This window comes from Lynx rufus, unplaced genomic scaffold, assembly GCF_022079265.1.
Source record: "Lynx rufus isolate CCGP_SWC_20201006 ecotype Redwood Valley unplaced genomic scaffold, mLynRuf1.p SCAF_4, whole genome shotgun sequence".
Classification (NCBI taxonomy): Eukaryota; Metazoa; Chordata; class Mammalia; order Carnivora; family Felidae; genus Lynx; species Lynx rufus.
In genome coordinates this window covers 121,011,776-121,037,491 of record NW_025814856.1, presented here as the reverse complement: position 1 = coordinate 121,037,491, position 25,716 = coordinate 121,011,776, and the positions used below count along the sequence as shown (strand labels likewise).

The 25,716-nt window shown below is 44.4% G+C and overlaps 1 protein-coding gene across 2 annotated transcripts in view; it reads right to left on the bottom strand.

Moving 5' to 3' along the window:
- The window catches only part of CREB5 (cAMP responsive element binding protein 5), a 323,528-nt gene that overhangs the window by 108,644 nt on the left and 189,168 nt on the right, over nucleotides 1-25,716 (bottom strand). The window contains exon 1 of one of the 2 annotated variants that reach the window (XM_047096508.1): nucleotides 19,974-20,208. The exons of the other annotated variant lie outside the window; for it this stretch is intronic. Coding sequence (XP_046952464.1) covers nucleotides 19,974-20,020 — 47 coding nt within the window. The 5' untranslated portion in view covers nucleotides 20,021-20,208. Of the gene's footprint in view, nucleotides 1-19,973; nucleotides 20,209-25,716 lie in introns of those variants that run through there. 2 annotated transcript variants of the gene reach the window in all.

Sequence of the window (25,716 nt, the reverse complement as noted above, 5' to 3'; positions counted from 1 at the left end):
CCCTGTACAGTCGCCCCATACCTATGATACAAATAGATAGTGTCATTTTGCAGCTAAACGACAGAAGCACCAACTGCGAAAGACTTCAGCAAAAACAGAAGAGCTCTAGGAAACATCATCTGGACAACCTTTACTCATCCTTGCACTTTGCAAGTTCTCCCCACTAGGTCGCCCCCACTAATGCCTTTAACCTAACCTCTTCCTGAATCTCAAGGCAGGTTCTCGTAGACAGTTTTCAAGTACCTCTCCTGGGAGACCAAATTTATAACACCCTCCACCCAGCCACTTGCCAGGATTATTTCAGCTCCTTAGGAGAAGGCGCTAGAGACGATTAGATCCACAGCTATACTGGCAGGAGGGGAGATACGTCAGTGATGCAGGAGGAGGGGCTTAGGCTGGCTATGAGGACATGCATAAACGCAGGCTGCTAAAAGCCTGATTCCTCAAGTTCTGTTCTTAATGATAAAGTAACAGAAGTGCTGAGAGGGCAGCTTGTCCTCCAAGGAAGCACAGACAAAGACAGGGGCACTGCCTCGAGGCTTAGCCAACTCCTCAGTAGGTTACATCCTGACAGACAGCCACAAAGTGTAAACAATGGCTGTAATCAAATAACCAGAAACCATAGGAGAGGGTGTGAGAGCCTAGAGAAATCCTTGTCAGACAGAGCTGAACATCATGAGGGTGGCGGGGAGGGAAGGGGGGGGGAACTTGGAGAAGGTTCCAAAGGCCCACAGAGAAATACTGAAAGGCCAGAAGGGAAGACCTAAATGGAAAAGTAGAAGGAACAAGACCGGGAGATGACGATAACGGCCTTCAAGTTTCCAAATTACTATATTCAGAGAATGGTGACCAGCTACTTTCAAAGCCAACCAAAGCAGAATAATAACTATAATAAAACAGCAGCACATGGGATTTACGTTAGAAGAAAGAGTATCTCCCAAGAACGAACAGTGTAAAACAATTAAATGGCTTACTGAAGTTTTGGAATTTCCTCTTATTAGGCTCTTAAAAAAGAGATTCGTCCCCGTCTGGCATGGTTTCTAGGGAGGAGGACGAGGAACTGGCAGACTTCTCAGAGTCCTAAATTAGGTCTATTATTTTCACTGATTCCAGTCAGAGTGGCTGACAGAAATGATAGAGATAATGCTGGCTGCCATCATTAACCAGTAAATCGAATAAAGCGGCCTTGTGTGGCTGACAAGGCACAGGCTTTGGGCCACCCGCTGGCCCTGTCACGGCCCATGAGTGTGTGATCTGCACAAGTCATTTAACTTCTCTGTTTCCTCATCGGCAAAAGTAGGGCTATACTACCCACTTCGTAAGTATGGTGTGAGGACGCTTTGATAATCACATATGAGATGATATCTTGTATGGGTTCGTCCTTTGGAAGATGATCGATGTATATTCTATTCAACAGATGACTGATCTGGTTTAGAAAATAAAATTATTGCTAATGTCATTTTAAAATACAAAGGAAAACTATATTGTTCTAAATTTCAGGGTGAAGTGGTTTGGAAAAAAGACCAGAAACTTCCAGCCTCTCTGAGGGATCTGACTGTACTTTTCTGTCACTATGAGACCTGGTATCTCCTGGTGTATCAGCATCTTGGGGAAACCTGCTCTGGTTTTTTCCAGGCCAGGCTGATCCCTACTCTGTGTTCGCACAGCATGTACCAGTCTCTTCACTAGACTGGAGAGAGAGTATCGCAAAGCACAAAGCTAGGGGCGCCTGGGTGGCTCACTCAGTTGAGTGTCTGACTTTGGCTCAGGTCATGGTCTCATGGTTCATGGGTTTGAGCCCCGCGTCGGGCTCTGTGCTTGACAGCTCAGAGCCTGGACCCTGCTTCAGATTCTGTGTCTCCCTCTCTCTCTGCCCCTCCTCTACTCACACTCTGTCTCTCTCTGTCACTTGACAAAAAAAAAGCACAAATCTTGGCACACAGTAGGAGCCTTGTAGAGGTTTGATGAACGACTTAATGATGTTACCTCACTGTACATGGTCTTTCATTTCCTGGCAGCAGTACCTCCATGACACATCCATGACAGTCTTCTTATTAAGGGTCACGATAACTTGACACATTATCATGAAAGAACAGTCAGCTTATCATTGACTTGAACCAGGGGTTTGGGGGAGGGGCAGAGTTTCTAAGAAACTGGTATCCTCCTTAAGCAACCTTTCCTGAGCTACGTTTCAAGTTCTCCCACTTTGCAGGAGCACTTATCATGAGCTAAATTGATATTAATCTCAAACACTTAATAAAATAACAGCAATAGAGTTCATAATAATGACACTTGGCACTTTGCATCTAAGGATCTCAAAGGATCTAGTCATGGGCTGGACACACAAGCAAAGAAGCCATTGTGCATAGCTTCCCTGTGGACACAGTTGATCCTATCATTAGGTTCTGAGATGGAGACTGTGGCCATACTATGTGCATAAACACACCCACTGCCCACAAACACCCCCAGACATCTACATGCTAAGAGGCAAAAGTGATAAAAAGACGTCTGGCCCCAAATGCACTCTTATCTGTATTAGCTGGGTCAAACCTCGAAACGCAGATTTGCATTTTGATACACTTGTTTTATTAGGATACTTCTTCCAACCTCGTTCTTGCTGTATTTGTAGATATAAACTGGAAATTCCATGTCTGTTCTTTAAAGGCATGAAGTGTTAAAGGGCTTATTTTTCCTTTAAGTTCATTCTGAAGGAAATTTTGTTTAGGCTTAAACATACAGGAGTTTGTATATAAGGCGTCACTTCTAAGGCACTTTTCCCTTCCTTGGCGGCCTTGCATTTGCCAACGACAGTGACTTGCTCAGTTTCCCATATTATTCCCCAGACAGCCCTATTCCTACTTCCAAACAAATGTGGTATTTGGGGTTTCAAGTTTAGAATGTAATTTGGTATCATTTCAGATGTCTTCCTACAGCTTAATAAACATCTTCCCCAGAGGGACTTGGGGTCTGATTTTAATTTGTGGTAGGGTTATGGTCACAGTAAATGTCAATTTTAGCTATCGACAATAAGCCCTACTAGAAAGAGAAATTGTAAGTGAATGACAGTACATTTACAGGACGTGTGCCACATTATGCTTGCTCATAGGAGTTGACTATTCCCTAAGAAATCCCTTCACTGATCTGTAATGAGTCTGGTTTGTCCTCAGGGCTCTGACTGTCAGTCACTCATCGGAAGAGAATGTGCCAATCTGTAGACCAGAAAAAGGTACAGTGAAGTAACCAAGCCCTCCATGATATAGCTCTGAATCCGAATACCCCAGCGACACGTCACTGTGTCAGCCGGGTGATCCTGGGCTGTGTCCTCAAGATCTCCTCAGAGTTTCTATTTCTTCATGTATACAATAAGGTGGCTGAACCAATAATCTTCAAGGACCTTTTCAACTCGAAAGTTATGTAATCGGGTATGATCAAGGGTGGGTAACCTGCCTCGTGGAGAAGCTCAAAACTATTTATTTTGGAGAAGCAGCACGTCAGTAGGGGATGGGCTTTCCTCAAAGGTGGGACAAATGAGTAACTTGTCACTGGCCTCTCTTGGACATTCCCTACCCTTCAACAAAAGGCAGGTTCCAAAGATCACTGAGTACAGGTCATATTTAGCAAAGAAAGGCAGGAACCAGGGGTGCTGAAGGGTAGGAGAGGAGGGAGGTTTCTTCTCACATGTGAACAAGGATCCTTTTAATTAGCATGTGAAATAAAGGTTTCACTCTTTTGTGCATCAGAGTTAGTCACATATTATTAAGCAGAATACCATTCTTTAGGAGAGGTAGGACAGGCCCTTAAATAAGCGATTCTGTCTGTTCAATGTGGTGCCATCAGGCCCCATTGGGATTGGGGAAAAAATGGGCATTCTGAGAATGACAAAAGTCTTCCAAGTCTGACAGTTGTCGGGAAAACTGAGTAGTAAACGCTAGCTTGACCTACCTACTAAAGAGCTAAGATAGCATTCCCTAAGTGCCTATGTTGAGCCCTATGGATGATCTTGTCCATGGTGCCTGGGATGGTTAATTTTGTGGGTCTACTTGACTGGGCCATGGGCTACACAGATGGCTGGTTACACATTATTTCTGGGTGTGTCTGTGAAGGTGTTTCTAGAAGCGATTAGCATCTGAAGGGGTGAACTGAATAAACCAGATTCCCCCTCCAAGGGGTGAGTGGGCATCATCCAAACTACTGAGGTTCTAAATGGAATTTTAATAAAGGAGAAAAGTTGAATTATCTCTCTGTCTCTCTCTGTCTCTGTGTCTCTCTGTCTCTCTCTCTCTCCCTCCTTCCCTCCCACCCTCTCTCCTTCTGCCTGATTGATTGAGCTATGACATCAGCCTTCTCCTGCCCTGGAACAGAGACTTACACATCAGTTCTCTTGGTTCTCAGGCTTTTGGACTTGGACTGGAATTTGTACCACTGGCTTTCCTAGGACTCCAGCTAGCAGACAGCAGATAGTAGGACTTCTAAGCTTCCAGAATTGGCATAAGCCAATTCCTTACAATAAATCATATATAATATGATTGTATAATAAATTATATATAAGTGATTATATATGTAGCAAATTTTATTATATATGTATTCCATATCCTATTGGTTATTTTTTCTCTGAAGAACCCTGAGTAACACAGTGCTCATCTTTAGGCTCTTTTCTCTAGGAAGTGTCCCATATTTCCTTAAATATATTGGATGCAATGAATTAGTGGAATCTAGGCATTAACTCTGACATCCCTCATCCTCTACTTCCAATCATTCACTATGTTTTATCTACTCTACCCCCCAGATAGACCTGGAATCCATCCACTTGGCTCTATGTCCATTACCAAGATCCTCGTCCTCTGCACTACAGCCAGAATGATCTCCATGAACCAATGATCTAATCATGACTTTTCCTATTCAACGTTTTTCCATGGCTTCCCTCAGCATTTGGGATTTAATAAAATCATCCTTTACATGGTGTACCTCTTGATGTCTATAGTACTACTTTCCAACCTGACTTGATGTGTTTTACCCATCCTGGCTTTCATTCAATCCCTAGGATATGCCAAGCTCTTTCCTACCCCAGGGCCTTAATACATCCTATTGCCTTTGCCTAGAAAGGCTAGCCATTTGCTCTTCTGTTGGCCAGTTCTTATTCATCCTTTAGGTCTCAGTTGAAATATCACTTTCTTAAACTTTTCTCTGACCCCCAAACTAAAGGTGCCTCTTATTTAGAGTGTCTCACAGCTCTGTATGTTTTTCCTTCGTGCAATGTCTAATAATATGTTTATAGGTATGATTATTTATTTAGTTTCTGTCTTTACCATTACACTTCTACCTCCCTGATGGCAGGGCTATATATCTTTTGACTGCCAGAGGTAAAATCATTCTGATTTCCTTTAACCACTGGGAAAATCTGTGCTTACTTACTGGAATATTCTACCCCATTTGGATACAGGAGGAAAAATACCATAATATAGCTAGAAAGAATTCTAGAAGTTAAGAGGATTGATCTAACATTAAGTGTATACCACAGTATTTGCCTACATGCTATTAGTAGTTGATCTTTCCATCTTTCTGAAGCTGGGGGCTATTTCTTTTGAGAAACACAAAAGCAAAAATGCCAAATGGAAATGTCCATTCCAGGGCTTATAATTCTTGCTTTTAGGTCAATGTTGAAGCACTCAACTGTTCTTATGACAGTTAAGTGTTTTCCATTTTTGCCAATGGTTTCAATTGTTGAGGCTCTCCAGATGGGTCAAAACCCATAACTTTTATGTAAGGTTCCCAAGCGTTTAATATATATGCCAAGAAAACCTCTTCAGTTAAAATAGGGCATGAAGAACTATAGTTACATGTGCCTTGGACTGCTTTCCTTATAAGGTAGAACACTGAAAAAAGATCTTCTGGGTTTTTTACTCAAAAACAAAGTAAACAAAATCAGTGATGTCAAAGTCCAGTGTGGCTGAGAAAATTCATTTCCTTAATATGGTGTGGGCTCAGGAGTGATGGGGAGAGAGCGGACATCCAGGAATGATGGTCTGCTGCAGGCTTCTGGCAAACTTTTTGGCCTATTGGTTCACAGCCAGTGTTTTTCTTCATAAATGAATTCCACATCTTTATTAAGTTAAGTATTTCTTTTTTTATTATTATTTGAAACATACTTTAAATATTTTGTTTTATGACGTCCTGGAAATTGATACAATTCCTTCCAGATCAAGGAAGATGGAAAAATCAATTACTTTTTTTTTTTTTACACTGAGAGTGATTATACAAAAATTATGCCCCAATTTATCCATTACTATGAATATCATTTGACGTCATGTGTGAACAACACAAGACAGCCAGAATTAAAGGCGTCTTTCCGATTAGATGAATCAGTTACTTTCACAGAAAAGCCCTAATGGTTATTAAATAGAAATACACCCCTAGTGTGAGTTGATTTGTAGAAAACTATGTCGTAAGAATTACAGATTTTTAAATTGCAATTAACCTTTTATAAGAAAAATCCCCGTAAGAACAAATCAGAAGACATCAAAAGCCTGACCTGAGTGTCTGATGTCAGATCCTTTACAAGTTATGGTTTGCAATCCAGAAACTGAATCTTATTAAAATGAATTTTATCTGGCATAGATGGAATTTCAATGTTGGCCTATTTACAGATGAGTTAATGGGGTTTATCCAAAAATGGAGGAATTTTTAGGGTCCTTTCATTCATGAGAACCATGGTTCAAAACGCAGAGGAGGACTGAGGGGAAAACATGAAGCCCAGCCCTCAGCAGAAACTAGAGTTGCCTTCTTCACACTCTTCAAAACCCAGTTCTCAAAACCTCCTAATGGGTTTCACTGTTTTCTTTCCCGTGCTTATCATAATCAGGGAACCACACATTTGCATCTCTAATGGACCCTTTTCAAAAGTGTGTTGACATTTCAGTAGGTTTTGAATAGCTCTTAATGCTTCTCTCAATTTGGTCAGATGCCCACAGATCTCCTTATATGGATGGGTCTCAACATATAGACTGTCTGCTTTACTCATGGATTGTTGTGTGTGTGTGTGTGTGTGTTTTAATCCCTGGGAACCTATCTTAATTATACTCTTAAAAAAGTGAAAACTCAGAAGTCAGATGACTCAGAAAATGAGTATTTAGCTGGATATCCACACGCAGGGACAGCATCTTAACTACCTCTGTGAACTCAGACACAAGTCAAAAGCATCATCCCTTGTGTGGTAAATTCACTTTTTGGAGCTGCTATTTTTGTCAAAAGGAAATAGATATAAATAAGACCATCAAGATAAACATAGGTTAGGGGAGAAATCAGGCAGGGAGCTCATCATCTGAGCAAAAACTACACCACATTTTTTTTACTCCTTGCATTTTCTACAAGAACTGAGGACCCAGAGGGCTTGCAAAGGAGCAATTTCAGTCCCACCTACTTTCTGTGGCTTCAATAAAAAATGCGATCCAACAGAAACACAACTAAAATTATTTTTTTAAGTTTGCTTTTTTAACTCAGTTCCTGCTATGTTTCAGGAACGGGGGCTGGGAGTGAATAAAAGATAATCCTGGCCCTTAAGAAATTCATCAGAAAGGAAGAAAGAAAGAAAGAAAGAAAGAAAGAAAGAAAGAAAGAAAGAAAGAAAGAAAGAAAGAAAGAAAGAAAGAAACTCATCATCTATTAAGAGAACTACACAAGGCAAGTAAGTATAATGGGTGTAATGGGACAACCCCCCCACCCCAGCCGCAATGATATCTAACACCATGGGGGTTTGGGGGGGAAGGGTCCTAGAAGAAGAAATGAAGGAACTGCTCCGGGAGAGAAGAGATGTTAGCTCTGCACTGCATGTGTGCGCACACACACACACGTGTGTGTGTTCATGTATGTGTGTGTGAGAGAGTAAGGGAGAGGGAATATTGGTAGTAGGGGCTCCGATCTGAGTTAACCATCTGTGCAAGGCGGGTTGTTAAAGTACATCAACATAGGCCAAAAGTATATTAAATAATCACTGATGTTCATAGCTTAACGTGAGATGAAAACAATCTCTGGATGGTACCAATCCCTACCTAGAAATACAGGCTCTCTGCTGTGCGTTCACTCAGGCTGATCCCCTTGTAGACGCCAAATTGAGAAATGCATAGATTTAGAATTTTTAAAACTGATATTCCAGTATTTTCTGTAGATGGCTGAGTTACAAACTACGAGAGCCATTTGATAGGCTATTCTGCACTATTTGATCTTTTTTGAATTAGGGGGCAGTGGAATAAAGGAAGAGATTTGGGGTAAGTGGGAGCAGGGAGGTGCTGGGAGCTCCAGGCAGGGGCTCAGCATTTTTCAGAATCAAAGAAGCCCTTCTTGGCCCTATTATCCCTATATTAAATTGCGTTGGAAAGGGTAAAAATGAAGCGAGAATTTGGCCCTACTTTTACTGATTCTGAAGCCTTTTTCAAGACAGAAAGTTGGTATAACTGGAGTTTTCTCTCCCAGATTTCTAGTTTCCATTTCTTACTTTGAGCTCCATAAAGCTAGATGGGTATGAGTTAGGGGTGGGTATATATTTTAACCATCACTTTTATGCAGCATTTTCATTGGAGGTGCCCGAAAGTAGTTTTCTGTGTTTCTTGTGACTTTTACTCTCCCTTTTGGATGCTGCTTTTGCAACAAATTAATTTCAGTTCCTAGGGAGGAAGGTCCTAGCTCAAAGCACTGTGTCAAATGCTCCACTAACAAAATAATCCATAATAACGGATTTCCCCATTATTTCTAGCACAGAGTTAAAACATACAGATTTAAAGATAGGAGTTTTTTGTTTGTGTGTTTGTTTTGGGTTTGGGGTTTTTTTTGGTGTGTATTTTACTTGTTTTTTTTTTCTTTTGGTCTATATGACTTGAAACCTTTTGAAAAGTAGGTTGTTGTCCCCTCGTTTCTAAATCAATATTGGCAGTCACTGAATGCACCCTTTCTTTCAAAGGAAGGAAGGAAGGAAGGAAGGAAGGAAGGAAGGAAGCAAACAAACCTTGGTGATCCCAGCTTAACTATGAAAAGGAAACAAGACGGCATGAGACGAGGTAGCTTCGAGCCCACGCCTTCCCATCCAGACTCTCACTTGCTTGCAGCTCTCACTCAAAACCCACTCCTTCTGTGCTTTTGCATATGAAAAATGAGGTTGTAAAAGTGTCAGCCGCCTTTTGACTAGCTAGTAGGAATAGCTAGTAAAAGCTAATTGGAAGCCATTTCATCCATAAGATGTACGGCTCTCAACCGATCAATCCCTGGGTCCTTAATCTGTTGCTCCTGAGTTTCCTCAGGCCGGTAAGAATTCTGAAGTGTGGAGAAGCTCTCAACCAGCTTATCAGATCGAGAAGCTATAACAGAATTCAAGTTTCCAAGACCATTCCCAGCAACTTGAAAACCTCAACCCATGCCCTGCCTCTATAATATATAGCATTTCCACACTGTGGCTGTTTTAATAAGCCAATGGATATTTCGCTCCAATCTGTTTGCTTTTAGTGGGCTTTCTTCCCCTCTCCAAAGAAGCTGGAATTATGCTGTCAGACAAATGACTAGAATAACCGTGCATTGCTCTAGACACCGATGAATAAAATATATCAAATGGTGCATATCCCTAGAGTGTATTATTCCACTTAGAAAATGGTATAATTGACTTTGGGTAGTGTAGGGGGAAAAAATCCAAGTATTTTTGAGTTGTAGGGTTATTTTCTGGTAATTGCCCAACTTGAAACTTTAGTTTGTCAATCAGACAGTTCTCTTAGCCTTATAAAGGTTTTTTTTTTTTTTTCAGGGGGCAGGGGTGGTGAGGGGGAAGAAGAGGTTATTGAAGGAGAACTAAGAAAATGGCTAAGCCCCACAGGCCTTTTTTCTTGTCATAAAGTTGTTGTCAAAAAGATTCGCTATTATGTCTGGGATGGGTGAACTCCGTGGCATTTTGCGTTCAGTAAAAATGTCTCAAACCATTTTTCAAACATTTTGAGGTTTGGCAAAAACCTGAAATCCATCTTGCCAAGCACTTTCCCCCCTTAATTCTTAAACCCATGTGTCTTTCAAGGGAAATTTAATCCGTATGTTTCTGATTCATTTACACTTAACTCATCAAAATGGTGTTTTGTAAGAGCTATTTGATGTTCAAGAAGTCTTATGAGCTTCTCTTTTTATAAGTCTGAAAAGTCTTTCTTTCTGAGAACCAGAAAATTGTATTTTACCAGCTGTAAGCCAAATGATTTGAGCTGTGTTAAAAAGCAGGAACCTGCTGAATTTAGGAGGCAAAAAAAAAAAAAATTGTGGACACGATGCATAAATAAAGGTCCTCACATGTCTGCCTGCTCATGCATCTGCCAAAGACCTTTCGGACTCCTTCTTCCCTGGAGAAGCCTAGACCATGGGGCCTAAGAACAAGCTAAAAACTGACTCGGGGTACAACTATGGTCCTAGAGCAAAAATTCCCATGGGTTCCGAAGATCCCCAATAGAGAATCCCAGCTCAGAATCAACAGAAGTAAAACCTGGTGTGTTCCGTGAGATGAATCTATTACCTAGGAGATAAAATGGTCATTGAATTCCAGCACTAGAAGAGACTTATGAAATTTGGAGTCTCAAGGGCTCCTGAGAAGAGGCGCAGACGTGAGTTAAGGGAGCAGCTGCGGGCCAGTGGGGGCTCTGTCTTCCATGCTTGGCTTCCAAATGAGAGGATTTTCCAGAAAGTACTTGGAGAGTAAATCCAGTTTAAAATTTGTTTAAAAACAAATACCTTAATTTTATATGAGGACCCCAAGGTTTGGGGAAGGAATCCTGGAGTGTTGGGACAGAACTGGCAACATGCCCCGGGTCTCCTGACCATTGTCCATCATTCTTGTGACGTGTCTACCATGTCAATGCTTTTCCAACTCTGAACGTAGTTCATTAGTGGGTCAGTTGGTGAGGAATTGGTAAAATCAGTTCAATCTGATGTGACTAGTATCTCAGAAAAATGAATAGAATATCAGATATCCAAGAACGTCATACGCAGTAAAAATTAAGTACTGTTTCATCAAACTACACACACACACACACACACACACACACACACGTAAACACACACATGTGAGGATACTGGGCTACAAGATAAAATATTTCTTACTGTCGTTCATATCAAAAAAGTTTCAAAGCCACTTTACCACCTGCAAAACAAGACAAAACAAAACAAAAAAACATGTCTCTTTTACTCGTAGTTCAGCCATTAGCAGTTTTCAGTTTGCCTCATTAAAGACCACACGGTTAAACAGACCCAGAATGATACTTCTCACCTCACGGAGGAAATCCTATGAATCACTAGCCTATTGCACCAAAGATGGTTATTTCACAGATGAGGAGAAATGGACAAAGAACAAATGTGTGGTGGAGGCAGGAAGGGAGGGGGGCCAGATACGTAGCCGAGAAAAGAAAGGGTCATCTTCTTCCTGATATGATTTACAAATGACAGGAATGATTTCCAACTTGCATCCTGTGCAACAGCACAGGGGGAGCTTCAGACATATTAGCACCAGCATATTTCCAAAGTGCATTTTCCAAGCACTTAACAATCATTAATTAGTTAGAAACATCCTTTCAAGGTCGGGAGGCATAATAGTTCATCTTCACACAGCAGAGCTTTGGAGACTTCAGGGAAGCCGAATTGTACAGCACCTGGATAATTACTGTGGGAAGATTAATTGGGTTAACTGGCTGTGAAGAATCTTGTGATAAAGCATTATGAAAAACGCTGCCCCCGTCACACTGTGAGATGTCAGAGCTGGCATCCTTTGTGCCTAACAGCTGAAAGCTGCCTCCATGGGAAAGGATGCAAAGTCATTAAAACAACTATGAATTACCCTTTGCTCTCTCTCTCTCTCTCTCTCTCTCTTTTTTTCTCTTTTTCAGAATCGTAATGAAGTGACAAGTTTTCTGTGGTCACAGAGTGCCTGAGTCTCTTTGGGATTAAAGTGCGAAGTGGGTTGTGTTGGGAATTGTGGTCTAAAACCGGTCCCTAGGTGGGCAGGAAGAGGGAGGAAGCAGCGAGTTTCAGAGCCCAGAGGTCACATCCTGCAGGTGGGTGGGTGCTGGTTCTGGGGCGGATTCCAAACTCTGTCCTCATCAGACACGCACTCAGTGCAGTGAGAGCTGGTGCAGGGAGAGGGAGGAAGGCGAGAGTGGTGGGAAGCAGAGAGCCAGACTCCTGGACGGTTACCCCATCTCATTTATGGCCCAGGGACAGCACGCCCCACCCACTAACGAGACACCAGGGAGCTTTTGGCCGGAGGTGGAAAGCGAGCTATCTTGTCCATTTATTTCCCCGTCCCTCCCTCCAGACCGGAGGGTGGAGTCACTGTACTGCTAGGTGCCTGAATGACTCTGAGCTTCTCGAAGCCAGCTGGTCGGTCTCCCCTGTGCCCCTGCTCATCTGAGTCTTTCTTTGCTCTCTCCCACCACATCCTCCCCAGGAGCCAGAACTCAAAAGAGGCCCGAAAAAGCATACGCTTGAGCAAGAAGATGGAGCTCTTGGCACTGGGAAACCCAATAGCCTGGCGGGGCAGACATGTGTTTCTCCCTGCATCCGAGCCAGGCCCTGGCCCTGCCACCAAATAGCTTTACGATAATTCATCTCTCTGCTGTATGGATACTGGATAATTCACCACATCTTCAGGTGGCCTCGATTTCTGAATCTACAAAATGAACGGTTCTGCTGAAGGATCTCTAGGGTTCCTGCCTTATCGATGCATTTAGAATTATGGGATTATTATTCTACCGCTAAGAAGTTCTGGATGGTGAGAGGGAAGCCTAACGAGCTGACGTCCCCTGTGACCTGTACACTGAAGCTTCCTCGTTGCCCAGGATGGAAAGAAGAGGCCAGAAAGCAGCCATGTTCCAAGCTAGGTCAAGAAGGGAATTCAGAAAAATGGTGTGGCTAGAGAGAGGCCACTGTGCAATCGTGTAAGGGTGGATACTGCCTGAGAGCAAAGTGAAGGCGAAAATGCAACGCAAAAGTAATTTACATCTACATTTACACTAAATGGGTTTATCATAATTGCTGTTATTATGATTAATTCCCGAGGAATTAAAGAAGATCAGCCTTTTATTGCACTGCGGCTGAGCTGACTGAAGTATTCAAACAAATAAGAAGGTTAAGAAGACACAGATGCAAAAGGAAACCTGCTTTATGCCATCTAAAAAAGAAACCTACTACTTAACTAGATAAAGGTGGGGGTTGGGGGCGGGGGGGGGGGGGGGAGTGGGTAAGACCTGCCTCTTCTTGGCACTGAAATAAACTGCTTTACAGAAAGATCTGAGACCTCATTTTCTGGCCAGTGAAGAGGTCTGGTGACACAGAACAGGGTCCACAATAGGACTCTCCTCTCCCCTCTCCTACTGCTCACAGTCTCACCCGCCTTCTGTGACTCAGTTTACCTGTCAGGGAAGGAACTGCTGAATGACAGCATTTCTCTTTACCTTACTGATGCCCCAAATGTATCATTATCCAGACTTCCAAAAATGTCAACTGGTCCCATTTGGTCCCATTATTAAATAACTAACATTTACTGAACATCTACTATGCTGAGTGCTTTATAGTCACCATTTCACAGACCCTGTCTCGTAGATGAAGTAAATGTGGCTCAAAACTTTCAACAGACTGTCAACAGTCACATAGCTAGCAAGTGGCAAAGCCAGAGTTGGAACACAGATCTGACTCCAACACAATTCATAGGGCACAATCACATGGGCCGTATCAGATTTCGAATCAACGGGTTCCACCTCTGACAAGAGCTTGCTTCACAGACCTTCCCTTAGCAGTAACATGGACCCCACCGAGGGCAGAGTGGCAAAGCCAGGGGGGCCGCCAAGAGGTCCACAGGCTAGACGAGGCCAAGCTGGCCTCTCTGCCATGTCAGCACATGTCCAGCTTAATAGGACTTCAATTCTTCAAAGATCTTTGATTTAAAAGGAAAAAAAAAAAAGTCCACGGGCTCCTAAAACACAGCAACTCATGGTAGGCATTCCAGCTTATGTAACACAGCCCGTTGGCCTCATTTCCATCTCCCATTAAGATGAGTGATTGAGTCTGTGCATTAACAGATACCTTGGCATTCATTTGGAGCCTTATTATTATTTTTTCCAGGCTTTGTTTTTTTGGACACATCCAGTTCTATTGCAGTCATTCAGACGCCAAAGAAAGAAATCATACATAAGGTAGAATTCAACTTTTGGTATTCTGTGGAGGAAAGGAAGACTTTGCTGATAGCTGGATGGGCTTCGTCTGTTGTAGAACTACTGTCGCGCTCTCCATAATGACTGCGGACTATTGATTAATTCTTCTTGGGGACAGTGTTGCTTCATCAGTCATTAAATAAGCTTTCTTGCCAGCGTAAGTGCAAGAAGAAAGATGTATGGACTTGTTATAAAGTGTATATGTACTATGTAGTGGGCTTTGGAGTTCTAAGGCAGGTCAATTTCAGTTTTCAGGGATGTAAGTAGCCAGGGAACCCGGTTTGTTGCAACGGAGACTCATGAAATACATAAATCTCTAAGCACTGGTGGTACTCTCTAAGAAGACTAGGAAAGACTGTTTACAAATCACACACAAATTTAGACCACAGAATTTTGATTGGCTTCACCCACCCTTATCAATGCCACTCATTTTCCTTCCTCCTCTCAGCTATTCCCCACATCCCTGGACTATGATCACTCATTCAGGTACTTGCACTCACACCTTTCTGCAGTCCAGTGCAAAGGAGTCCCCTCCAAAGGTCAAAGGCCCATATAAACCAGACAAAAAGGGAGCAGAAAACAGAAGCCAGTGTTCAAACCACTGCTTCTTTTTTTTTTTTTATGTTTATTTATTTTTGAGAGAGAGAGAGAGAGAGAGAGAGAGAGAGAGACAGAGCGTGGGTAGGTGGGGGGTGGACAGAGTGAAAGGGAGACAGAGAATCTAAAGCAGGCTCCAGGCTCTGAGCTGTCAGCACAGATCCCGACGCGGGGCTCGAATCTGCGGACCACGAGATCAGGACCTGAGCCGAATTTGGATGTTTAACCCACTGAGCCACCCAGGGACCCCGCTTCTTTTTTTGTTTTTGTTTTTAGTGCAGTTCCAGATTTGACTATCCCACTTTCTATCAGGCACATGACAGTGCTCATTCTCTCTCATCAGTCCATACTAATCTCTGCCTCTTAATGACCTGGCCTTCCTGACCAACACTTAACTAAATAAAATGTGAGAAGACATTTTTATCACACAACTTGCAACAGCCTGGGGCCCATTTCCAGCATAGACTCGGGGATCCTCGAATGGAGCCCCGGAGGTAACGTTTTGAGCCCCATTACCGCTACGATTCCATGAACCTTGCCATCACAGTACTTTTCCACTTGCCACCTTTGAAATCCCCTTCTCTTCGGTCCCCAAACACCATTTGACCACCAGAGAAGATACATGAGGGGAGGCAGCAAGCTTAAGCAGCCTCACCCAACTCTCAAGATACACACTGCACCCATACGGCACTCAGATCTAAACCCCGTATTCAAGCCAGGAATAGAATCCAGTTCTCAGGAGCGAAATCACTCACCTCCATTACACTTCATTTCCCATTCACGAAGCCACAGCTGAGCATGAATGAGGACGTAAGTCTTCTCCCCAACCTCCCCCGTTTTCATCTCTCCCTCCACTCGGGGTGCTGGCAATTTGTCAGTCCTCACCTCGCTTTAATGTGAATGGTGCCTTTGCTTCTCTCGTACCTGATATGATCTCAGACCTGCTTGCTTTTCTGGATAAAAAGGAGCATAAGGGAAGACAAGCAAGCGAAGGAAGAAGGCTGAGTGATGTGTGAACAAGCGGCCCAGTTAGAGTCTGAAGTTGGTTACCTGCACAGAGCCTTCTCCCAGAGAAGCCTTTACGGCCATTCTCATTGTAGTAGGAGCTAAGACTTGACTTCCTGTGATCCCACTGCACGCTGTGAGTGAGATCTTAAAAGAGATCTCCACCCCTCCCAACTCCCATGGTAGGCATGGTTACCCTCATTTTACACAGAAGATAGAAACTATGGCACAGTGAGGTTTTAAGTGGCTTGCCAAAGTCACACAACTGGTAAGTGGAAAAGTGATTTGAACACAGGCACCTTTTGACCCCAAAGGCCGTGCTCTTTTCAGGAAACCCTACACGATTTCTCTGATCAATAGATGCTTGACCCCTGGTGCCAGAGATGTATCCAGCAGGGCAAAGATGAGAGGGCAAGAGGAAGAATGCGGCGTTTAGCACTGGCTGTGGTTAAGCTCAGGCATGGACAGTTGGCATTTCTCAGCTCCGTGCCTGCATACAGAGGGAACACATCTGTGCCTCTTCTGTTGTGCCATCAGAGCCTTGCCTTGCCTCCCCCTTCACCTGCTAACATGTGAGGCATGGTCCCAGGGACCCCTATGGAGAGCAAAGGGGCCATTCAGGCCATGCCCCAAAAGAAGGTGAAACATAGACAATGTCACCAAGATTCCCCACTGACAAGTGCTGACACGAGGCCCCCAACAGTCGTGATGGTGGTGGAAAGTTTGCCAGTGATGATGAGATAGACCTAGTGTGGCATGAACTCAAGGGGTCAGAGCTTGTCTGGCCCTCAGTTTGCACACCGATAAAAACAACGCACACATAAACAAAGCCAGAAAAACTGAATAAGGGCCGCGGATCACAGCAATGTCCGTACTCTGGCTGTGATATTTACTATCGTTTTGTAAGATGTCACCGCTGGGGGCAACCGGCTAAAGGTACGTGGGATCACTATTACTTCTCACAAATGCACACAAGTCAACAGTTCTCTCAATAAAAATGCCAATTACAAAAACAATACTCAAACCAAAAACTTCAAACAAAACAATCTCCAGACAGTGGAGCTGACGATTCTTTGATTCTTAACCCTTTCGGGCCACCCTGGGGATGAAGTGAGACCATATTCCTCTGACCCAAGAGCACGGCTGGGCTCACGCTCCTTGCCCTGCCTCCCTGTCAGTTGTAAGCAGGACATTTCTGATTATGGGTGAACAACTCAGAGCCAAGTCAACAGAGATTGTAATGCTCTAAAAAAAGAAATCATGCCCTCTTTATTCCTGAAGAGTCTCAAGCACACATTTGGCACTCATCAAACTTTGCACAATGACTAATAACCTTCACCGGTGGTTTCGTTTCAGCTCCGGATAATTCTTCCCCCCAGATAGGCATAGTTGTGGCCCTTCTCCCTATGCACAATTAAGCCTGGTCCAGAAATACTTTACAATAAGGCCACGGCCCTGGAATTTGGCTGAAGAATGGGGATATTGTTTGGGAAAATCATCTTTCTAAGAAGCACAAAAGTTTTGCCTTTCACATTCTCTGAAGTTTTAAAATGTAGCCTGCAATCTCAACTAAAAACTTGAGTTTGTGTTAAAATGACTGAACCTGGGGAGCCTGGATGGCTCAGTCAGTTAAGCATCTGACACTTGATTTCAGCTCAGGTCATGATCTCACAGTTCATGAGATCAAGCCCCCACCTCCATTGGGCTCTGGGCTGACGGCACAGAACCTGCTTGGGATTCTCTCTCTCTCTCTCTCTCTCTCTCTCTCTCTCTCTTTCTCTCTCTCTCTCCCTGCCCCTCTGCCCACTCCTTCTCTCTCTCTCTCTCTCAAAATAAATAAGACTTAAAAAAATGTTTTTAAATAAAATTACTGAAACATATCAAAGAATCATGTAATCTTTTGGGGGGAATAAATTCATTACAAATACTGTTCTGTATCACTATGAGTGAATGAAACATACATGTCTGCTGCACTTTCAGCATCATTTTATGCATCTGGGAAACTTGCAGGATCAGTGAATTCTCCCTCGCTATTCTGCCACTCTTTCTGACAGACTCACCTACATAATCATCTCTCTTTGAGGACCCCTTGCAGGTAGCATCTGAAAACCCAGGCTTTCACAAGAGGAATCATCATGCCAAAAAGCAAAAACAAAAAACGATCTTCAAAGTGGAGAAAGACATGTTTCTCCTCACCCTCCTCCATTCATTGAAGGCACGAATGCATCTTGAATTCAAATGTACTTTCCTCTGAAAGGCTATGCCAAATACCTTTTAGCAAAACTTTTACAGACCACGGACACAGACACAGACACAGAACTTTCCAGCTGGAAGGGACTTCAGAGACCATCTCAGATTGGTTCCACACGTGGGGGAGGGGCTTACAGCCCACCTTGTCTGCTCCCTCATTTCAAAATGAAGCCCAGATGCTTTAAGTGATTTGCTCAAGGTCATCAGGATTTGCACTCAGGCCTCTTGACCTCCACCACACCATGCTGTTGCTTCCAAAAATTACCTCTACCTTCCCTGCCCCTTCCATCACTGCCCAAAAAAGGAGAGAGGGAAGAAGATCCTTAAAAAGTCACGATCAATTATATGCAAAACATGCAGTCAACAAATAAACGTAAACACCTCTCTGATACATGCCCCAGGCCTCATTATGCATCTCACTGTATGGTGATCACAGTGAAATGAGCAAAGAGAAGTTTTGGAGTAGCCAGGAGTCAGGACTGCTCTCAGGGGGGCCGGGTCTCTAGTTGTAGAGGGCTTCAGTTGGTAACTATATAATGATGCCGGATGGTTTCAGAAAGTTCTCAGCCTGAGCAGTGCAACACAGCATTAAATATATTTTATGACACACACAGAAATGTGGTAGTAATTTTCAAAATATAAGTCTCTCTCTCTGGGTACACAAGATCCTGGAAGCATTAAGAACAGCATCGTCTGCCCTTCTCTCCATTTATTTAGTGTTAATTCCTGACTCGCCAACATTAACTGGCTGGGTCCAGACAAATCAATCAGGAAGTTTTCATCATCTCTCCCACAACCCCGGCATATCACCTTAAAATTAATTCAAGAACACAGAAGTCCCGGCGATAGCACTGGCTTAAGTTGTCACATAAAACAACAGAAAGTTAAAATCCTCAGGCAAACGCACAGGCGCTGTTCACAGGAGCTGAAATAATGGGCAAAAGACGGCCGCTACCTCGGCCGTTCGGCATCTATTCCTGTAAAAGCCTACAGTCTATTCTTAATAATAAATGCAATAGCACACCACACCGAATCCTTTTCCAGGCATTTGCAATTCACCAGTTACACTCAGAAAGCACCCCCCCCCCCACGCCATCACTTCACTTCGACCTTCTGAAAAGACAACCGTTTTGAGCCATTTAAGAAACACACAGAGGGAGAGAGAGAGAGAGAGAGAGAGAGAGAGAGAGAGAATATCCTGGTGGAAAATAATACACAGCTGTGATAATATCATGTTTTTTTAAATACCATAATATAGTTTTACTTTTAATAATAAAAGATAAAAAAGGGGCGTCTGTGAATAATTAGAGATTGCAGTCTGAAGCTAGTTACAGTCACTGCAATTGATAATAAACTGAAAACCCCTTGAGAGCAGGTAAATGCTTTGCATCCCTGACCCCCTTGCTCTCACATTACTTAACTACCCTGCGGTTCTTGCATTACATCACCATTGAAGCGATTGGTTCCTGCATTTTAACTCTCTCCCTGTCTCCTCCGATTAGGAGCGACACCGCCGCAAAGAAACTTCGCCCGAGTTTGCTCTTTCTCGCTTCGCTTTTTATTTGTGGCCTCTTTGCTCCTGTCGCTCTGGCTTGCTCTGCCTTTTTTTTTTTTTTTTTTTTTTTTTTTTGGCCCAACCCCGGCCTCGGTTCAACTCATTCAGGTCGCTGTGCTAGAACAAAAACTCTTATCAAAGTGAAAAGAAATGCCTCTTCGGGACACGAAGAGGAGCGGAGGGGCTGGGGAAAGAGGAGAAGGAAGAAGAGGAGAAACAAAGACGGGCAGAAAGGGGAGAAGGGGAAGAAAAAGAAGAGAAGGAGGGGGAACGAAGACTGGAGAAAAGAAGGTGGTAGGGGCAAAAAAAATTCTATAAAATCGGGAAAAAAGAAAATAAAATTAAAAACAAACCTCATGGACATCACTGAGGCTGAATTCCCTCCTGAGGTGCAGAACATGAGAGCTCTGGAATGAGTGTGTGTAGAATTTGAGCCAAAGCTTAACTAGCCTGAGTGAGTCATATCCTTCCCACTTGATTCCAGGCCAAGCGATGATGTAATGCGCTGGCCCTTCTCTTGCGCCTAGCTCTGGCTCTCTCCCTCCGGCTCGCTCACTTGCTCGCTCTTTCTCCTGGGCTCGCCCTCCTCCCCCTTCTCCTTTTTAGCTCAGTGCTGGTGAAGTCACCATTTAAATCTGGCAGAACTGAAGCAAAAACTTCAATGTAACCAAAACAGCCCCAGGCCGAGTTCCAGACTCAGGGAGCCTTCGTGGTGCAATTGCCCTTAGAAACGAGTAAACAGAGGGGGAAACAGTGCCGCCTGGGGAGGGCCCAACAGCTGCCTCGTACTCAGAGAGGGACCTGGGGGTTCTGTGGTCCACTGGTTCCGATTTAAATACAATATGCTGGTTACAAAAAAAAAAAAAAAGAAAAAAAAAAGGCCCCGCGTTTGGAAACAGGAGTGGAGACACCAGCAGAGGTGGAGTTCCAGTGGGTGAACCATCAGGTTGGAAGGACAGGGCTTGACCAACCAAGACAGGTCCCCAGCCCAAGCTTTCCTTCAGGTGACACGGTTTCCGTTGCTCAAGGCTCCTTTTTTTTTTTTTTTTTTTCCTGGAGCTGGATGGGATTTTCTGTCACTGGATGCCAACCACCGGCCCTCCAGAGATTTCTCACATCTGACCTCCCTGTCAGCAAGGGCAGCCCCACTTTGGGGCCAAACACGCGCCTGCGTCTGAAGCCATCAAGAACTGGGAAATCATAGTGGCTTCTCCCCCCCGGCCTGTGCTGGGCAGAAGGGAAAAGGTCCCCCTCCCTGGTCGCAAAACACAAAGCTTGTCTTTCTGAGATTAGCACCCCACTCTCTCAGGTGAGCTGTCCAAGGAAGAGGGAATTAAAACACGTCCATCCTCAAAATGAAAGACAAGCTATCTGTTCCTCTACCTGCTGGGGGTGGGGTGGGAGGGGGGGGGGGACCAGTGCAGGTGGGGCTGTCTGTGAGTTTAAAAGGATACAGGGAGAACAAACAGTATGTGTGTCTCTCCTTTAATTACAGAGTGAGGATAAACCAGCCTGGGGTGGTGGTGGAAGGGGGGTGGGGGGGTGGGGGGGAGTCAAACATCACTTCACTAACAGCAGTGAAGCCCTTTTAACTGCAAATTCTATCCTTCACTTCACACTTCTGCCCAGGACTTTACCTAGAACAGTCCAGAGACTCGCTGCTTTGTTAGCACAACTTTTTTACCCTACCTTCTCTCCCTTCAATCTTCCTCTCACCCTTCAATGCCTCCTTTAAAAAAGGGAGAAAAAAATGTGATTTTGAAAAAATGGGAAGTTCACTAGAATTTTTTTTAAATACCACAAAAGCAGAAGAAAGGCGTGGGGTTGCAAGGTTTGGTTTTTTTTTTTTTTTGGTTTGGGGGTTGTGTTTTTTGTTTTTGTTTTTTTTTTTCAAAAATAATCATAGCTTTTGCCAGAGTCTATTGCCTGTCATTGGTTTTGTGACCCATGAACTGAATAGGTGCTACAAACATTTGTATCGTCTCCTGTTGCCAAGCGGAGAGGATCCCAACTCCTAAACTCCGCAGTTCAGAGAAATCTCTCCGTTTATGAAAGATCTCTGCTGCTGGGGACAGGGCTGTTAATCTGAGTCCCTTGGAATTTAAATCACAGCTTCAGGGAATATTGCTGCACTCAGGGCGAAGAGTTAAAAAGCAAGGTTTGCCCAGCCGTCTGCCTGACCCTGGGGGCTGGGGTGGGGAAGAGCTTTCTCCAGCCGTCTGCCTGGAGCATGACATCCCCAATTGATGCTGATGCCACAGTTGCTGCTGTGACACCTTTATCAAGGCAGGCAGCTCTGAATTAAAGGTGATCAGCCGTAATTACAGCTGGCGCCACTGAAGCCTGTGGCCTGACAGCGGCAAATGTGGTTGTTATAAAGTTTGGTCCACCATGTCAGTGGCCTGTATAACTCATTTACGTCTGACTCGCCAAGCAGCTCTTGATTTTTCTTCTGATGCAGGGAATAAATAAAACAAACTCTTCAATCACTCCTACGAGCCTTTCTTTCCACTTCGAGGTAGGTTGACAAGATTTTATATAAACTACCGTCTCCCTTTCACAGGAGCCATTGACCGTGATGGTTAATATGAAGCTAAGGAGCCTGCTTTTGCCTTCTCCACTCTCTGCAACACCCTCCCCCACCCCCCATCCTCACCTTAGCTTTCGTATTTAAATGTTTTCTTTACGTTATTATTTGAGGCACCTCAAAATGGATATGCGGTAGAAGTTTTCCAAACTGCCGTCTTCCTGTAACCTCAATGGGAAAATGCTCCGTCTAGGATCTTTCTTAGACAACATCACGGGGGGCAGGGTGAAGCTGCTAGAAAGAGGGTCCCTGTCCTTTTTTTTTTTTTTTTTTTTCCAGTGAAATAGGTAAAAGGGACCCTGCGCTCTAGGTAAAGATGATATAAAGGGATTACATTTTCTGTGTAAGTAACAAAGGGAATGACAGCTTTGGCCAAAGCCAGGCACAGACTTCTGAAACACAGCATCTTCGCTTCTGCCAAGAGGAGGAGGAGGAAGGGGCTGGCTGGGAGGTTCCAAGACGGTGAGTGTGCCTCTGATCAGTGAGTGGTGCGACCAAGGGGTTCAGAGCTTCTATAACCCAGCCAGACTCTGAGAGCCCTGTACCTGACGACGATGCCTCTACAGCATTAAGGTGCCAGGACACAATGGCATTCCAATAAAACTTCGCTGGAGTGCTGGCCTGAGCTGCAAACAGTTTCAGAGTTCAAAGGGGTCTGAGTATTTACATTTGCACTTGCCGGTCCAAACGTAAGTACCCGGCCGGCCCTGCCATTCCAAATCAGGCATGTTCGCTGGCTGCTGGGTTTCTCCCCACTTGAAAAGAAACCCTTCTTTCCCATTTTCCTTCCTGTGAGCAGCTAATGATAGAGAATATCCTGTTCCCAAAAGGAAATTCCCCCCAACTCCAGAGCTTCCTTTTTCACCCATCTGGCCCTCTCGTTGACTCTCCCTCTCACCCCCCCCCCCGCCCCTGCAGCCCCCTCCATGTCCTAGCCACTCTTCCGAAGAAGGAGGACTTTGCAGATAGGACTTGTGAGATGCTGTAATTCCAGCGGGAGCCTTCTTGAAAGTAGCTCCCGGCCAGCAGGCTCGGCCTCCAGATTAGCTGGCTTGCTCAGGAATGCTTGCAACACCCTCCTTTCCTTGTCATCCTTGGGGAGAGGGTGGTGGGTACCGCGCAGCTGTTCTGTGTAACTCACTCCCATACTCCCAGCTCCTGATGAAATGTTCGGCTCCAAAGAAGTAGAAGCCTCTGAGATTTGAGCTCAGGGTTCAGAATGCATTTGGACCATCTCCAAAACAACCCCACTAGAAAAGGCACAGCTTGGATGGCAGGACTGAAGGGTGCAAGGGCCGACTAAAGTAAACTGTGTGCCTGGGTGAATTTCTGAGCTCAAACGCCTGAAAACACACAGACACAGCAAAATACAAGAAACGATAGAGATCCTTCCTAGAGAGAGCTGACTTTTTCTTTTTTTTTTCTCTTATAGGTTTGAATTCATTCTCCTTAAGGAAAGGCATATCATCTTTTTTCAGACGTTGTTTTTAAAATTTGACCCATGATTCCTTCGGTCCCAGGGGAGTTTGAGGGGCCAGATAATTTCAGAGTTAAATAAGCTGTAATGACTATCACATGTACCCAGCCATAAACCTAGTATTAAAAATTATTCAGAAAAAAGTGGCATCTCTTCCTTTTTTAATTTACAATAACCATCCAGGTGGTTTTCTAAGGCCTCCTTTGCAAATTGCTTCCAGCGAACCTTCCGGTCACAGACCACTGCACACCCACGTGGTGTCATTCAGCATTCCCTTCAACTTGGGTGTCCCGTGTTTTCACAGTGGACAGAGGCTGAGGGGCTGTCTGGGTGAACCTGTGAAGCATGCATCCTAACTCTGTGCTAGCTGGATCGGCTGGTTTAGATGGCTGGGCCTGCTAAGCCAGCTCCTAGCACTCCCTGGAAGAAAAAGAGACTGGGCCACCCTTGGTTACTTTTGTCTTGTACCTACTGCAACCCCTGCAACCCAGGCCCGGCACCAAGTCCTCTCAGGCAAGTTGCTGCCCTTTGCTGTGGCCAGACCTACTTGTAAAGTTCTGAAGTGGCAATGTTAAATGTGGCTCGGACAAAGGAATGCATTTCTAATGGTGGAGGCATCGGGAACTTTGGGGTGGGTATGGAGAGATTATGAGAGCCCTTCGATCAGCTCTAAAATATTATCACTGATGCTGCCTACTCATAGCAGTTTTCCCTAACTTCTCCATCTTTAAAACGTATATGTCATTTAAAAAAAACCCAACAGGGGCGCCTGGGTGGCTCAGTCGGTTAGGCGGCCAACTTCGGCTCAGGTCGTGATCTCACGGTCCGTGAGTTCAAGCCCCGCGTCGGGCTCTGTGCTGACAGCTCAGAGCCTGGACCCTGTTTCAGATTCTGTGTCTCCCTCTCTCTGACCCTCCTCCGTTCATGCTCTGTCTCTCTCTGTCTCAAAAATAAATAAACGTTAAAAAAAAATAAAATAAAAAAATAAAAAACCCCAACAGTATATGTCATTTGTATCATTAAAACTTACCACAGCGTCTGAAAGGCCATCGATGCCCAATGAATATTTGTTGAATAAATGAATGGTGAATGAATGAATATGCTTCTCGGCTCAGGCATTACTTTCTCCACGAATGCCTTGCCAGACTATCACGCTGGGGTAGGACTGTCCGTTTCTCTAGTTTCCCATGGCATCCTGGACGATATTCTATTCCAGAAACAAGCCAGTTATGGAAAGTACCTATTTCCATGCCTGTCTTCCTCACGAGACACTAGCTTCTTCAGGGCAGGAACTGGGCTTACCCATCCCAGCATCCCGAGCACCTAGCAAGTGCCTGACTCACACATAGTAGGTCCTCAAGAAATGTGACTGGCCTAGGAGTGTGTTGGCAGCATAGGCTGTTCTGTCTTCCCTGAATATCTCCCCTCCCCCAAAGTCCTCTTTCCCTTTTGCATCCTTAGATCTTTTTCTGTGGCTTCCTGGAGATCTGGAAACTGGAAAACCTAGAATCATAAGAAAAATCCTAGGAAATGTTCTGGTTGCCTTTCTCTATCCCTGCACTATGCCATTCCTTCTTGAAGGGCCTAGATCCTTTTTGCTCCCCTTTTCCTGGATCCACATGGCCGCGATGCCAGAATGGGTACCCTGAAGTTTTGTATCAGAGCAGCTGACGCTATGACTGTTTTCTCCAGTTTCCTACGTGAAGCATCCAGGGGAACTGAAACTTGAGGTAAGGGGACCGAATATTCTTCCAGAGGTCAGGGCGCTGAAGTGCCCTCAGGAAAGGGAGACTTCCACCAGGACTCATTCATCTCCAAAGCAATGGTGGTGTCGGCTCTAACCAGCAGTCCCTACAAGTCAAGGCACACACCAAAGAGTGGCGGAGGACAGGAGGTCAGAAATTTGTAGGTAAAGGTATAGACAGGATCAGAGCCTCCCGGTGTTGCCAGACGGCAGTGAATTCATGTTGGGTGTTGAGTGCGGCTAGGATACGGCACATAATAGCAGACCGGGACTGTCTGAGGAGCAGTC